Genomic DNA, 13,577 nt, shown 5'->3' with positions numbered 1-13,577 from the left:
GACAGCTGAGAGATTTCCTGACTTCAACCAGAGAAACCAGGGATGTAAAATGGGAATGGTCCTTTGGGGCTGTCTGCAGCCTGAGGAGGCAGAGGGAGCCTGGAGTGTGGAGCCTGGAGGCAGAGGCTCCACACACACAATGGGGACGTTGGACCAACACCGGGATGAGCTGCTCTGTGAGTGTTAGCCTGGTGTGTCTGTGTGAGCCTGCTTGCTGACAGGGGTGTAGCCAACGTTTCTGGCTGCTAGAAAGTGGATATTTTTCTGCCTTTGTGGCTGAGTTGGCCACCATCAACCAGCTGCATTTGGTGGCTTGGTGCAGCTTCAGCTGAAGTGTCCACGTAAAGCTGTGCTGATGACAGTCTTGGGGACAATCAAGCAAGGCACAGGGACTCCCTGAAAGTGTGCAGGGAACTGCTTTGCTGCTCTGCAGTGCCAGTCCCATTGGCTGGAGCTTGTCCCACATTAGCCCAGAGCATCAAGGAGAGGTGGCTCGGGCTCAAGCGACCTGTTGTCTTGCCTGCAGCACCTTCTATTGCTGGGGCAAACACCTCAAGGCTGCAGCAGCAGCTACGGGCAGCCGGCCTGCGGGCCTAGGGCCTCACTCTGCTCTGGGCTCATGGCTGGTGGAGGGATCCACAGCTTGGTGCCGGAGACCCTGCTGCGGCTGCTGCAGCAGCTCTGTGTCCATGGAAACAGCTGCAGGAGGAAGGAGGGAGTAGACGGACCAGGGATGGACGTGCCTGACAAAGGAAGTGCCCGGGGCGAGCAGCTCCCCGCCGTCCTCCCAGCACGACCGTCGCTGCTCCAGCTGCCTCCGGCCCACTGCCTTCCCCTGTGCCTGCCAGCCACCTCCCCCACAAGCAGGTCCCTGGGGCTTGGGGCAGCACAGTCTCACGTGCCCATCGTACACACCATGCTGAGCTCTGCACGGCATTTCTGAGCCCGAGGTGGGGACAAAGCCACCTGTCCCAAGAGCGTCTCGGACCTCAAACAATTTGGCATCCCCTTTTGCCTGACGGCTGGTGGAAAGGAGAAAGGCTGGCCAGCTTCTGGGAGCAGGGGCAGCGATTGTGCCACGTGGAGAGACGTGCTTGGATCCCTCTGGGCAAGGCTGGAGTGCATTGGTGTCCCAGTCGTGGCACGACCCAGCGTGGCAATGACAGGTAGGGGCTGATGGTGGCGGTGCTTGTGGTGGGGAGGCTTTAACTCTTCTGTGCCCTTGTTTTGGACCATAAATGAGGAGGAGTAATGCGCTGGAGGCAGCCTGGATTCCACCTAGGCTTTGGGTAAGGTTGCTCATATCCATCTTTACTCTGAGGGCAGAAGTTCTGCAGGGCTTTTCCAGTGGTGACAAGTTTGGGGGTTAACACCAGCCAGCCCTGTGTGTGTAGGGCAGAGCTGAGGGGACCCTGGGGCTTGTGATGGTGATGGGGCTTGGGTCAGGCAGCTGAGTGGGAGCTGCTACCAGGTCCCTGAAGTGGGGAGCACAGCCCCTTCTCAGCCAGGAAGGTGTCAAAGGAGAGATGTGCAGTATTTTGGTTCTTCCTTGTCCCCTGGGCTGCCCTGGGCTCAGCTTTAGCCAGGATTTGAAGCACAGGGGCTGACTGGTGCCCACTGCTGCCACTGTGGGCATGGACTCTTGGAAGCAGTGACTGTCCTGTGGGCAGGACGGGCTCAGAGGTGGGACTCAGCAATGGCAGGTGCTGGCCAGGGAGCACAACCTCACAAGAGCTTCAGAAAATAGGATAGGGTGAGTAACGTGTTGTGCTTGTTCCCTGTAGCACTGTCTCGATGACCCCCACGTTCCCTCTGCAGCAAGCTGGTCACCTCGCAATAAACCGTGATCAAGTGAGAGGTTTCTGGGATGGAGAGATTCACCACATCTGGTTCAGGCTCTGTCCTCACATCACGTTTTACTCTCTTTTGATTTACTCTGGGCTGACCAGAGACACTCGAGAGCCCCTGGCCCTTGGTGTGACATCCACCGTGTCCCCTGTGAAAGCCCCCCAGTCCCCAGGGCTGCATGTGTAGCTGCTCCGCCACCCAGGGAATCGGCAACGCAGATTAACTCTCAAAATGTTTTAATTAAAACATAATTTCCCTGCAAGTAGGATGATGAGGCACCAGCTATTGCCTAATTAGCGAGCTCGGAGGCTTTGCTGTGTGGGAAGAGACTCAGTGAGGGCTCAGGGAGGGGGAGATGTGTGGCTGCCTGCTGGCAGCACCTCCCAGGCCCCCTGGCCCTCCTCGGCCAGGTGCTGTCACCTCGAGCCAAGCCTCGGCCCCAGCCAAGGCCCAGGGCAGCATCATGGGTCACTCGTGCTTATGACAGGTTTTGACACAAGAGTTCGGGCTCTGCATGGATCAGTCTCGCTAGTGTGTGGGATTCACTCTGTGGATGTGGGATGGCCGTAGGAAGCACGTAGGGGGGCTCTGATGTTGAACTTAGCAGCGGGGAAGAGGGACAGAATTGGGTGCGTATGGGTGGGATAAAGGTAAAGGAGGAAAGCTGGTGCTGTGCTGTGCCGCGCTGCTGTGCCTTTGGGCTGCTGCACTGAGCAGCACTCCATTGCTTCCTGTGGTGCCATGCTGTGCCATGCATCGGGAGCACCAGGACCCCCTGTTCCCATTTTGGGGGTGCTGGATGGGAGTCGTGGGATTCGGGAGATGAGGGCAGCGCTCTGCACAGGGGACAAAGCATGGGGGCTGATCGCTGCTTCTACCGAGAGCTGTGTCCAGGCACTGCTGCCCATGGCACACGTAGGGCCACCAGCAGCGCGGGGACCCTCCTGCGAGGGCTCCCTGCCTCAGTTTCCCCATTGGCAGCAGGAATCGCTGCATTGCTTCAGTGCTGCGAAGGGCGTGGGGCGGGATGCGGGCGTTGCGTTGCGGACAGAGGGGGCACAATGGGACGAGGGCGGCTCGGGGCCGTGTCCACCGGCATCCTGCAGGCTCCGTGCCGAGCCGAGCAGCACCGAGCCGTGCCGTGGGCGGGCGCTGCGGCCGTGCCTGCGGGAGGAGTCCCTTCTGCGGTGCCGCCCCCCGGTGCCGCCCCCGGCCAGCAGAGCCAGGCCGGGCACCGCCGCTTTCAGCCGCGCCGAGCCGAGCCGGGCTGAGCCACGCTGGGGCAGCGGCCATGTACGGTGAGTTCCCCCTGGAGCCTGGCCGGGCTGGGGCTGTGCGTGCACCCCCCGGATTGCCGGGGACTTGGGGCTCACCCTCCCCCCCCCCCCCTCCGGGGTTGGGCTGTGTGGCCCCAAGGCCCGATCAGGGTTGGGGGGATCTCGGCCCTAAGTAGGGCTTTGCACTCTGTTTATTGCGGGCTGTTCCCTTTTTGGCATTTGTGAGGCTTTGGTCCTGCATAGGGCTGGGCATCTCCTGGTTACTGAGGGTGTATCCCGCTGGGATGGATGCACCTCGGTCTTGTATAGGGCTGTGCACCTCGGAGTTAATGGGGGTGCATCTCTTCTTTGGGATGAGGGGGTCACTCCATTTCGGAAAGAGCTGTGCACACTCCCATTTATTGGGGGTTGAGCCTTATGTGGGAGACCGTGGTCTTTTTATGGGGCAGCACACCTCTCAGGTTAGTGGGGATTGATCCCTGTTTGGTTCTGGGAGGACCTTGGTCCTATGCAGAGCTGTACGTCTCCTCAGCTATTGGAAGTGACCCTTCTTTGGGGCTAGGGGGAGACTTTGGTCTTGTACAGGGCTATGCATCCCCTGGTTACTGGGAGGTGACCTCTCTTTGGGGTTGGGACGCATGCTATGATCCCTTAAGGAGCTGTGCACCTCCTTTTATCACTGGGGCATTGCCCTATTCCTGGATGGGCAGAATGGGAATCTGTTAACCTCTCCCCTCCTCATTAGCCACCCCACCAGCCCAGGCTCTGGGGTCACCTGCTCCCCACCGCAGAGAGGATCTTGCTTTATGGGGTGAATGACACCCACATTGCTGGGGAAGCACCCAGTCCTTGCGGTTGGGAAGCCTGGGGTGCCCTACAGGGCTCTTCATCCCCACCTGGCTACCTGGGAAGGGTCACGCATTCCTGTCCCAGATAAGGAGAGGTCTTGGTTCTATATATGGGTGCCCTGCATGGTACCGGGGTCCTGACGTAGCGCAGACCTCAGTCCTACATAAGCCCACACATGCTGGGGTGCTTATAACTTGATGTCCCTGATGTTGTCACTGTTCTCACCCTGCAGCACAGCACAGACGCGTGGTGTCCTGCATCCCACACTGGGGCGATACTGGCTGTAATGGGGAGCAGCTGGCAGAGCAGCTGGCCATCCCCCCCCCGCCCAGGGCTGCGCTAAGCTGCTGGGAGCTTTTGGGAAGGGCTGGGGGGGGTGGCTGGGTGGCAGCCGGCTCTTAAATCCTTGCTCCCTGCTGCCTGAGCATCCTTTTTGGGCAGTCAGCGCAGGGTGAACACTGCACAGAGGTGGGAACCCCGTTCCCTGCATCCCCCTGCCCACTGGGGTCGGTTGGCTGAGCCTCATCTCTGCAAGGAGCTGCAGTGCCAGGGGTGAGTGCTCGATGTGTTGGGGCAGGAGGGAGGTGGGTGGGCAGGGTGCTGCCCCACTGCATAATGGGGTGCTTGATCTGGGGTGCGCACAATGTGCAGAGATCCTGAGATGCATTGGGACACTGCACCCATCTCCTGCAGGGAAAGGAGCACAGCCTGGGGGCTTGGGAGATTTCAACCTAGCGGGCCTGGGGAAGGGAGGCCTGGGGCGGGATGCCTGGTTTCCTTTCCTTTCCTCTCCTCCTTGCCACTGTGCTGACTCCTCTGTGGCCTCCGTTGAGTCATTCAGGTCTCCCAGCTGGTATTTTTCCACCCGCAAAATGAGAGGGTTGCTTCCCTCTTCTCCTCGCCGATGGCGGCTCGCAGTGACGGTAGCTGTGTGCCCCGGGGATGCAGCCCCTGTGCCCTGCAGCAGAGCCCATCTGTCTGCCAAGGGATGGCTGCAGCACTTGAGATGGGAGCTGCTTTCCCCGGGAGCCCTGCCAGCCCCCTTTAGTGATCCAGCTGAGGGGTGTGACGTGCTCTGGTTGTCTCTTGGACACTGTGGGGAAGTGACCCCGTGCAGCAGCCTACACCAGACCACAGCTCCGTGCCCTCAGGTTGCACCTCCGCTAGCATCACGGGGAAGCCCTCACTCCAAAATAGCCGGCGTTTCCTTCCAGGATGTGTGCAGAGTGAGGAAGGGCAGAGCGTCCCTGTGGGGACCTGAATGTGAATCCGAGGACAAACGCCAGGCTGGTCCCTTCCCCAGCAGCGGCTTGCAGTCTTGGAAAGCATCCAGAAGCTGGAAAGCTCTGTGGGATACTTCGGATGAAAGGTGCATTAGGAATGCACAGGATTATTGGTATCTTTTTAATCTCTCTTTTAACTGTCTCTTGGCCTGTGGGAAGGATTAGATGGGTAACTGGGGATAGTTTTTTTTCCTCTGTAGGCAGAACGAAGCAATGCAGGAGAATTGCTCCATTGCGGGGGGACCTGCGTGCCTCCCTGGGAGGCGTGTGGAGGGGCAGCACTGGGAGCACATACCACCCTCCTCCCTGCACGTTGCCTCTGATCCCGCAGTGCTGGCACCCCGCACAGAGCTAGCATCTGTGTGCACAAGCTGCTGCGGAACCGTGCCTACTTTCTGCCCACTTTGGTTTCTTTTCACAGCCACCGCTGAAAATGGGAGAGCCACGCTTCGACCTCAGCTGTGCCAGACTCAGCCTGGGTGGCCGATGTCATGCTGAGAGTGCAGTTCTGTGACCCAAACTGTCCCCGATGGGAGCTCGCTGTCGTGAGCCATGCTTGGAGATTAGCTTCTCCTTGGGGTATTTTACAGTGCAGGAGCTGGAATGCTGCCGGTGGGCTTTGGCAGGTAAATGAACCTGGTTGCCCCATGCTCTGGGGCTGTCCAATGGCCCTGGCTGCAGGGGAAGCGTGGGGCTCTGTGTGCTGAGCACCTCATCTCTAGGAGGTAGGGGTTTAATTTGGATCCCTGTGCAAAAGGCAGTGTAAGCCAAAAGCCCTCCATGAACGAGGTTGTGGATGCAGAGTGTAGGGTGAGAGTGGGGAACAACAGAGCTTTGGAGATGGGATGGAGTTAACATTTCCATGGGTGGTTCCCAGCAGGGCTTGGCCATTCCCCGCTATATTTGGCAGCTGTGGGGCCAGAGCACACACACGGCGTGTTGGTGCAGCCCTGTGACCCGTATCCAGACCGGCCCTGCAGCCTCTTGCCATGGTTTGTTTCTGCCACGCTCCCTCCCTGTGCGTTCTGGTCGGCAGCACGAGCTGTCTCCTCCCACGCCGGTGGAGCTGGAAATAGAGAAGGTTCCCTTTTTGCAGCAGCAGCCAGAGCAGGGGAAATGAGGCTTTTCGGCTACCCTGGGAGGAGGCGTTGCTGGAGGTGGGCAGCAGCAAGGTCCCTGCGAGCTGTCTGGGGCTGCCAGCGTGCCACTGAGTCACAGCCAGCAGCAGCAGCAGCAGCCACGCTATCGGATGGGTTCAGCACTAAATGAATAGCGCTCGGTGGGACTGGATGGCTCAGCAGGGGAATGTGAAATGCAATTAAGCCTTTCTTTCTTTTCTTTTTCCCTGTGCTTTTTAACTAAACGATCCACAAATTAATTCAGAAAAGGGGATGTTTGTGGTGCCGGCAGTGCTAGGGGCTTTCCTGAGCCACCCCTCTTTGGCTCTTGTATGGATATGTGCTAAGCTGTGGTTGAGTCCTGTGCCATCCTTCTGGGTGGCATTGCCACGTCTCATCCAGCAGAGTTTGACACCTGCAGTGAAAGTGGGGACTCCTTTGCCTAAGAGGGGTTTGTGCCAGAGCTGGCATTGCTCACAATGAAGCTCATCGAGCCTGACAGCTTAAGGGCTTTCTTAATCAGTTGCACAATCGGTAATTGCACAAGCAAGTGCACTTCCAGGGATGCTGAGCTCTTTGCAGCATGGTAGCTCCATTGCAGGTTGCTCCCTCTCCACGGGGGCTGCAAACAACCCAGAAAGGATGGAGGGAGAGCGTGGCCAGGGCTGCTTGGTTTCTCTCTCTGGAAATGGGGGTGTTTGGTTATGTTTTCTGCCAAAACCTAAAACTGACTGTGGGCTTTGATTTAGCGTATCTTGAGAAAATAGGGAACCACAGCAACAAGGGTGTTTCCAGAGGTCACCGAGGGCTGCCTCTGTCAGCTTATGGGGCCTGGATCAAAAACGCTGCATCCCCACAACAGCCAGCAAATGTCTCGCATCGAGGAGCCGTGCTGCTCTCTGAGGCCACAGTTTGAGTGAGATTTCCTGCTATTTAAGCTCTTTCCTCCCCCACGTATTGTATAACGAAACCAGCCACCCATTAATACGCTTAACTCCCCTTCTCCTCCCCTCCAAGCTGGGCTGCCCTCATGCCAGGTACATAGAGCAAGCTTCCCGGCACGGAGTTCTGCCCTTAATGTGTGGTTTCCCCTGCGTGTAGAAGGGTTGGTGTGGTCTGAATGCCCAAGTCTAATCACCGCTGTGAAATATTAATTAATCTGTCTGCCATTGAAGCTTTGCGCTCGTGCTGCAGTGTTGGACCGGCAGGCTCAGCTGGCCGGTGAGGTGTGAATAATGGATGGGCAAATCCATCACTGGTGTAAGCTGGCAGTGGGGCTGATTTATGTCCCACCGCTCACCGTGGAGTTGTTAAAGCTGCATTTGATGCTTGAATACCTTGATAAGGCTGTTTGCTGCTGACTTTTTCTGAGATCCAACAGGTGCAGTAGTGGCTTTGGGTGCTTTGGGACAGGACCCTGTGGAATCCTGTGTGCGTTCCCACTCTGTCTCTCATCCTTTGGAAACGAGGAGATTGGAGGCAGCACGTTTGGGCAAAACTAGGTGGGTTTCAGCCATGCCAGCACCACAGCCAGCATGGATTTGGCCTCGGAAGCAGCTCCCATGCAGTGTCACCACACCAACACAGCGATGTGTTGTCCCTATGGGGCCACGCTGTCTGCCCCACAAAGCCTGGCTGCGTCGGTGGAGGCGACAAAGGAGCGCTGCATGGAGCCGTGCCAGGGGGAAACTGCAAATTTAATTGCTGAGCTAAAAGGATTTGCACCGACGGCTCTGAGCGGGCTGCGGGCGATGTCTGGGAGAGCGTTTGCTGTACTGACGTGCTCCTGTCTGTCCCGCTCAGCAAAATGAGAGAGATGGCCTGGCAGCGGCAGCCTTGGCTCGCCAGTCCCTCGTGTCACTGCTCTTCTTTGGCTATCGGTGCTTTGAAACGCTTCACAATCCCTTTGTGTCAGCGTCTAGAGATGTGTCTCCCTGCAGCCTGTGCTGGTTCTTGCGGTAGTGGGAGGTTTGGGTCTTCTGCAGTGCCTTCAAAACTGCACTCATGTTTGCTGTCTACTTTTCAAACGCAGCCTTTGCAGATCCTGGCTCTTAGCAAAGGACACTTGGGTGAGCAGCAGTAAATGAGCAGGGAGGGCAGCAAGCTGCAGCCATGCATCCCAAACCATTTGGTGAGGTCGGGAGCTGTTAATTAATGTCAGGACATTGCTCCAAGTAACAGAGCTGGAGGAGCTGGAGAGAGAGCTGGAGGATTGCGGCCCTCTCCCCAGCTCTGCCTCCTCCACTAAATGGAGCACAGGGCTCCCTTGTCTCCTCGTAGAATCATAGAATGGCCTGGGTTGAAAAGGACCACAATGACCATCTGGTTCCAACCCCCTGATCTGTGCAGGGTCGCCAACCAGCAGACCAGGCTGCCCAGAGCCACATCCAGCCTGGCCTTGAATGCCTCCAGGGATGGGGCATCCACAGCCTCCTTGGGCAACCTGTTCAGTGCGTCACCACCCTCTGGGTGAAAAACTTCCTCCTAATATCCAACCTAAACCTCTCCTGTCTCAGTTTAAGACCACTCCCCCTTGTCTTATCACTATCATGATATTATGGCTGCTCTCTACCACCAGCTCTCCTTTGCTCTGGGCTGTTCCCAGTGGTTCGGACTGCTGGCAAAGCTCCTGTCCCGGTTTAGGACCAGGGCACAGGTAGGCAGAGCCCAATGCTCCAGCTTCGCTCTCCTCTCCCCATTCCCAGCACTGGGATCCACAAGGATATGGGGCCTTGGTTCTAATCAGTGCCTAGTGTGTTTGGCTCTCTTAAATGCGATTAGAGAGAGATTTACTGGCTTACTTTACAGCTCTGCCAGCCCTGTGCTGATTTACATCAGGATCTGCCCTGGCTCTGACTGGGTGCAGAGGCAAACGAGGGCCTGCTGGCGCAGAAGCTGGGTTTTTAGTGTTGTTTTCCTGCTTCTTGAATTGGCGACAGAAGCTCAGAGGAACGCCTGAGAGAGCCTTTCCCTTGGGAGAGCTTCCCGCTGCCCTCATTCATGGCACTTGAATGGCTTTTGGGTAGGAGCAGGATCTGCAGGCGGCGCCCTCCTTACCCACCTGCACCCACTGTGGCACTCCGTCTCTCTGCTGGCATCACTTGTTTCTTGCTTTCCCCTGACCTGCAGCTCCCAGCTCTGCCCACGCTGCGGCGGATGGAGAGCAGGGCCAAATGCTGGCTGGGACAGTGTGGATATTGCTCAGTGACATTTCTCAAGCATCCCTCACTCCAGGCAGCCTTGCCCTGGAGATGCTAAGTATGAAGGAGGCATTGGCCAGGTAAATGAGATTTTGCTAAGAAGATTAGGGAAGGGTGTCTGGTTTGGCACGTGGCTCAGGGGAAAATGGCACTGGGCTGATGGTACACCATCCCCAGCTTTAGGGCCAGTGTTTCTGCTTGGAGTTGAGAGAGCGACCTTCATGGCGTGTTAGATGTAATGAGGGATTTTGCTTGATTTAATTAAGATTTATTTGCAATCAGATGGAGTGCCCTTATTAAGTAAATTCCATGCCTCGAATAACACGACCGTGATATTTACCAGCATTGTTTATCGCTGACATGATGTTAAAATGGGAAGAGGGGAGGGGGTTAATGAGGAAAGGCTCCAGGTCAGAGCGTGGTCTGTGTGGGACCGAAGTGGGCCTGTGTCCCAACCCCACCTGGCTGCTGTGCCATCCCAAACGCCCAACTTAAAGCTGCAAGCAGTGAAACCCCTCCTGGAAATGGGTTTATCTGAGAGCCTTGGGGCGCGTGCTGGCATCGGAGCAGCTAAGTGGGGGCTGTGCTTGCAAGCCACAATCTGCAGCTGAAATACTGTAATTATCCTCAGTTAGACTGGCTTGCTTGGAGCTGAGCTATCAAAGCAAAAAGCCCTTTTGGCTCACTTTGCCCCCCAGCGACAGAAGCAGATGGCACGTGCTGCAACTGAGAGCGGTGATGAAGAGCCCCAGAAATGATTCTGGGTGCGAGACAAAGGTGACACACGTGGCACTGTGCACATGGCATTGCTGGTGTCTCTGTAGGAGCCCCGGGGCTGTTACTTATGGGTTTCCCTCCTTATTCCTTCCCCGTGGAGAATGTGACGTCTCATTTCTCCATGCCTCCATTTACCTGCTCTTTAAGAAACCCCGTGGCCTTGCTTTTCACAGCTGCCGACAGGAGGAGAGCGTGATGCACTATGCGGGTCCGTGCTCGTGTCTGTCACATCCACAGATGCTTTTATGGGGTCAGCTCCGAGCTGCTGAGCCTCCCACTTGATAGTGCTGCCCGTGATGCTCATTTGCTGGCAGCGCTAATAAGGCAGAGCGCCAGATGAGATCTTTAGGCTAAGAGACGTCAGCATACAGACCCCCAGCGCCCCGTCACCCCTCTCTAACTCTCTCTGCCATGCCCAGCTCCCCATCCACCACCACGTACCGCTGCAGACGCGGGCACAGCAAAGCCAGCGCTGTTCCCAGCTGCCATCGGAGCCGCCTCGGTGACTCAGCAGCCGTGCTGAAAGCTCCTTTATTTATTTAAACGGCTGCTCCCGCTCGGCTGAGCATCCCCTGCAGCGATGCTGCTGCTGCAGCTCTGCGAGGACGAGAGCAGCACCCCGAACCCCCCCGCTTTGCTCCAGCTCTGATGGCCTTGAGCAGCTGGGTGCTCAGCCCCGCGCTGCAGCTCTGCGCCGCCGGCCCTGCCTGCTCCTGGGAGATGCTGCACGTGGCTGGAGCAGGTACCGTCCCCTCTTCTCCTCTCCATCCTCTCTTCTCCTCTCCGTGGGGTTGTGGGATGCGTCTCTCAGCTGCTGGTGACGCCATCAGTGTCATCTTTGCCTTGCTCCTGTGGGGCTGTTGAGCTGGATGCTGGATAAAATGTGTGATGTTAGCTGTTGGTGGGGGGTTGTTTCTAGACATGCATTAGGTTTTGGTGCTTTGAAGGTGTGGGGGCATCCTGCGTAGGACAAGCACTGAGCTGTTTTCAGTGCTGGTGTTAGGATTAGACTTGGGATTTTTGCTCTCTGCAGAGCACTCACGCTGGGTGAGGGGGGGGGGGGAAGGAATATTCTGTTTTCTGCAAGCTCTATGCTGTTTTTCTAATGGTTTCTTAAAGATTTAGCGTCTCCCTGTCTGTGCATGTATTTGTCTGGGTCAAAACTGACAAAGCAGGGATTTGGGACAGAAAAGTTTCTCTTGGTTTAATGCAAATAGACAGAGTAAGAGAGACCCTTTCATTGCCTGGCCTCAGTGAGCTCAGCCCTTGTGTTAGACATCAGAGAGCCTCACCTGTGGCAGAGCTGCGGTGGGATCTACCCACCAGTGTCCCAGCATAGCTTTGGAACAGCGAGGTGCCTGCCTTCCTCACCCAAACCCATCCTCCTCCTGCTGCTGCTCTGTCCTTAGGTGAGGCCGTAAAACCTCGTGCTTCTGGAAGAAGAGGTCATGTGAGGTGAGAGGGAAGGCATTAGATTTAATTACGCAATTATTATTGATGGATTCACGCTGTGTCTGCTCTTCAGCTTCATTCATCAAAAGGGGCTGGCAGGATGGGAACGTGGCTGGGCTCTTTGCTCCCCTCCCAGGGCTGGAGATGGGAACGTTCATTCAGCCTGAAAAATACCCTGAAGTCCCATTGCTGGAGATGAGATAATTACCAATGAGGCTGCAGGGGGACCCGGCTCCTTGGCTAATGGGATTGGTTATGGGGGATCTCTCCAGCTATTTGCAGGGAGGGCTGGTGCTCTTTGAGGATGGGGCTTATGCCCACCAAGGTAAGTGCTCTCATGCTGCCTCGGCTATTCTGGGCAAAGGAAATTTCTTAAGAGGATCCAGGAAATCATCACGTGCTCATTGGGGTGAATAGCAAACGAGAATTTATTAAGAGTCCAGATTAAAGGTACTTTGGGGAAAAAAGCAAAATCGATCAAAGGCAGCTGAGGGAAAGCAGGGCAGGGAGAGCAGCAGAAATGGAGACTTGGAAATAAAATACAGGACGGTGGGGAGCTACAGAGGGTTTGCAGGGGGAGTGCAAGAGGTGGAAGAGCGAGTAAGCACATTGCAGGAAGCGAGCACTGCCAGCACTGGGAGCCTTTGTCCCCACGCTTTTGCTTCTCGGCAGCAGTTGCTAAAAGGCTGCCCTGAATTAGTCACGCTTCCCTGAGCTTGCTGAGGCTGGTGGTGCTTTGGGGTGGCTGACACCGGCCTCCTCTTGGTGTGACATCTGGGGCACCCCCAAAAAGATCGTCTGCGTGTGATAAGCACTGGCTCGCACTCCTAGTTCTGAGTGGTTCCACCTCAAGATGGTCTGCTGGGCACTGTGTTCTGGGCTTGCTGTAAGGTGGCATTCTGCAACACGCAGCTCACAACTGTCCTTCAGCCCCTGTGGGGCACCAAGAGACTTGTACACAGGAGGACAGTCGAAGGTGTTGTTCAACAGCTCAGCTTTGGGGTTGCAAACAGGAAAATGCATTTTCCTTTCACAGCCTTAAAGGAGATATCCTATCTTCCTTTTATGTCTTGTTTTCTCCAGTGCTGTCTTTATCCCTTCCGGCTCCACGGGGAGCACCACATGAGTTGTGTTTCCTTGGCTGGGTAGCTCTCACTCTGAGAACCCACAGAACACAGTCTTGTGAGATAGAGAGGTCCAGACTTAGGGGAACTTTGTACATCTTGGGGCTACTTTCTTGGGTGAGAGTAGCAGATAACTCTGCGGTCCTACATAAATGATGCTGATCACCTGCCAATTCCCTGCCTCTCAGCTGCACTTTTCTTCCTGGTATTTATTTTTTTGGCTGCAAATCTCAGGCTTGTCATCAGCTTGGTACCCTGTGCTCTTCCACATGTTGCAATTTGGTGCCACCAAATACAGGCATGTGTTTTTCTCCAAGGTCATCTCCATGCAGGGCTTTGCCCTGGAGCTGAGGGTTTTGTCCCCACTGACCAGCTGCCTCCTCTCTCCAGGTGTGTGTGGCTGCTGTGGTGCCCTGCGTCCCCGCTACAAAAGACTTGTTGACAACATCTTCCCCGAGGATCCAGAGGTAAGTGAGGTGCTGCTTCACCCTCCAAAGCATCTGTGCTGTGCTGGGTTATGTCACTCCTACATCCCGGGTTCATAAAATCATAGAATTCCAGAGTGGCTTGGATCAGAGATCATCCAGCAGTAACTCCCTGCTGTGGGCTGGTTGCTAGCCACTGGATCAGCCAGCCCAAAGCCCCATCC

General features: G+C 56.2%; 1 protein-coding gene across 11 annotated transcripts in view; it reads left to right on the top strand.

Annotated features, from left to right (window-relative positions):
• EFR3B (EFR3 homolog B) overlaps positions 1–13,577 on the top strand; it is a 55,818-nt gene that overhangs the window by 13,930 nt on the left and 28,311 nt on the right. For 3 of the 11 annotated variants that reach the window (XM_040698096.2, XM_004935874.5, XM_004935873.5), the window contains exons 1-2: positions 3,067–3,146; positions 13,319–13,395. In XM_040698096.2, coding sequence (XP_040554030.1) covers positions 3,140–3,146; positions 13,319–13,395 — 84 coding nt within the window. In that variant the 5' untranslated portion in view covers positions 3,067–3,139. Of the gene's footprint in view, positions 1–3,066; positions 4,527–4,659; positions 5,344–5,678; positions 5,884–11,892; positions 12,130–13,318; positions 13,396–13,577 lie in introns of those variants that run through there. The other 8 variants (XM_046939409.1, XM_040698099.2, XM_046939408.1 and 5 more) reach the window with 6 other exon arrangements.

The sequence above is a fragment of the Gallus gallus genome, chromosome 3, assembly GCF_016699485.2.
Source record: "Gallus gallus isolate bGalGal1 chromosome 3, bGalGal1.mat.broiler.GRCg7b, whole genome shotgun sequence".
In the NCBI taxonomy this organism is placed as follows: Eukaryota; Metazoa; Chordata; class Aves; order Galliformes; family Phasianidae; genus Gallus; species Gallus gallus.
This window is presented reverse-complemented; position numbering and strand designations above follow the sequence as displayed.